Raw genomic sequence first — 661 nt, 5'->3', positions numbered from 1 at the left:
CATGTCCCACCAGGCAGCCATCGCCTCGCAGCGCTTCGAGGGCACAGCCCCCCTGGGGGAGGCGCGGACCCCCGGCCAGCTGTCCGACGGCAGCAGCAGACAGTAGGCCTGGGGCCAGGAAGCTGCTGGGCTCCCACCCCGGCTCCAAGCCCGCAGGCACCAGCAGCCGGGGCAGCAAGATGCTCAGCTGACCCGCTACTCGCAACCTGAAAACAAATCATGTTCTTGACGTAAATTCTTTTTCCTGAAGAACCTAAGGGGTTGGGGTTGGGAGGGAGTGTCTCTGGGACGCTGTGGCTGATGGGAGAGGGGGCGTCCCGGGGAGAGCCGGCTGCGGGGCTGCCTGGGCCGCAGGAGCACAGCGCGGCCAGGCTCTGAGCCTCCCGGGACAGGAGCTGGGGGCACGTCCCACGGGTGGTCCTGTCTCGCACTCCCCTCCCCCGTCCCTTAGCGAGTGGCAGAGGGTGTGGCGCCCGCCCCACTCTAACTGGCGGTGAGGGTTCAAGACCAGGAAGCTGCCTCCCTGGGAGTCTCAGATGTGGTGCTTTGGAGCCTCCACAAGCCACCCTCCTCCTGGCCCTTCTCTCACCGCTGGGACCAGGCGCCTCCCAGGGACTCTGGTCAGTCATGTCCTGGATGGAACGGGAGCTTGTGGTAGGGC

General features: G+C 66.7%; 1 protein-coding gene across 1 annotated transcript in view; it reads left to right on the top strand.

Moving 5' to 3' along the window:
- VPS26B (VPS26 retromer complex component B) overlaps window positions 1-106 on the top strand; it is a 17,127-nt gene extending 17,021 nt beyond the window's left edge. Inside the window, exon 8 of the mRNA XM_007450403.1 lies at window positions 1-106. Within this exon, the coding sequence (XP_007450465.1) occupies window positions 1-106 (106 nt within the window).
- Window positions 107-661: the final 555 nt, after the last annotated feature.

This window comes from Lipotes vexillifer, unplaced genomic scaffold, assembly GCF_000442215.2.
Source record: "Lipotes vexillifer unplaced genomic scaffold, Lipotes_vexillifer_v1.1 scaffold322, whole genome shotgun sequence".
NCBI lineage: Eukaryota > Metazoa > Chordata > Mammalia > Artiodactyla > Lipotidae > Lipotes > Lipotes vexillifer.
The sequence above is the reverse complement of the archived record's forward strand: the minus strand, read 5'-3'. Positions and strand labels throughout refer to the sequence as shown.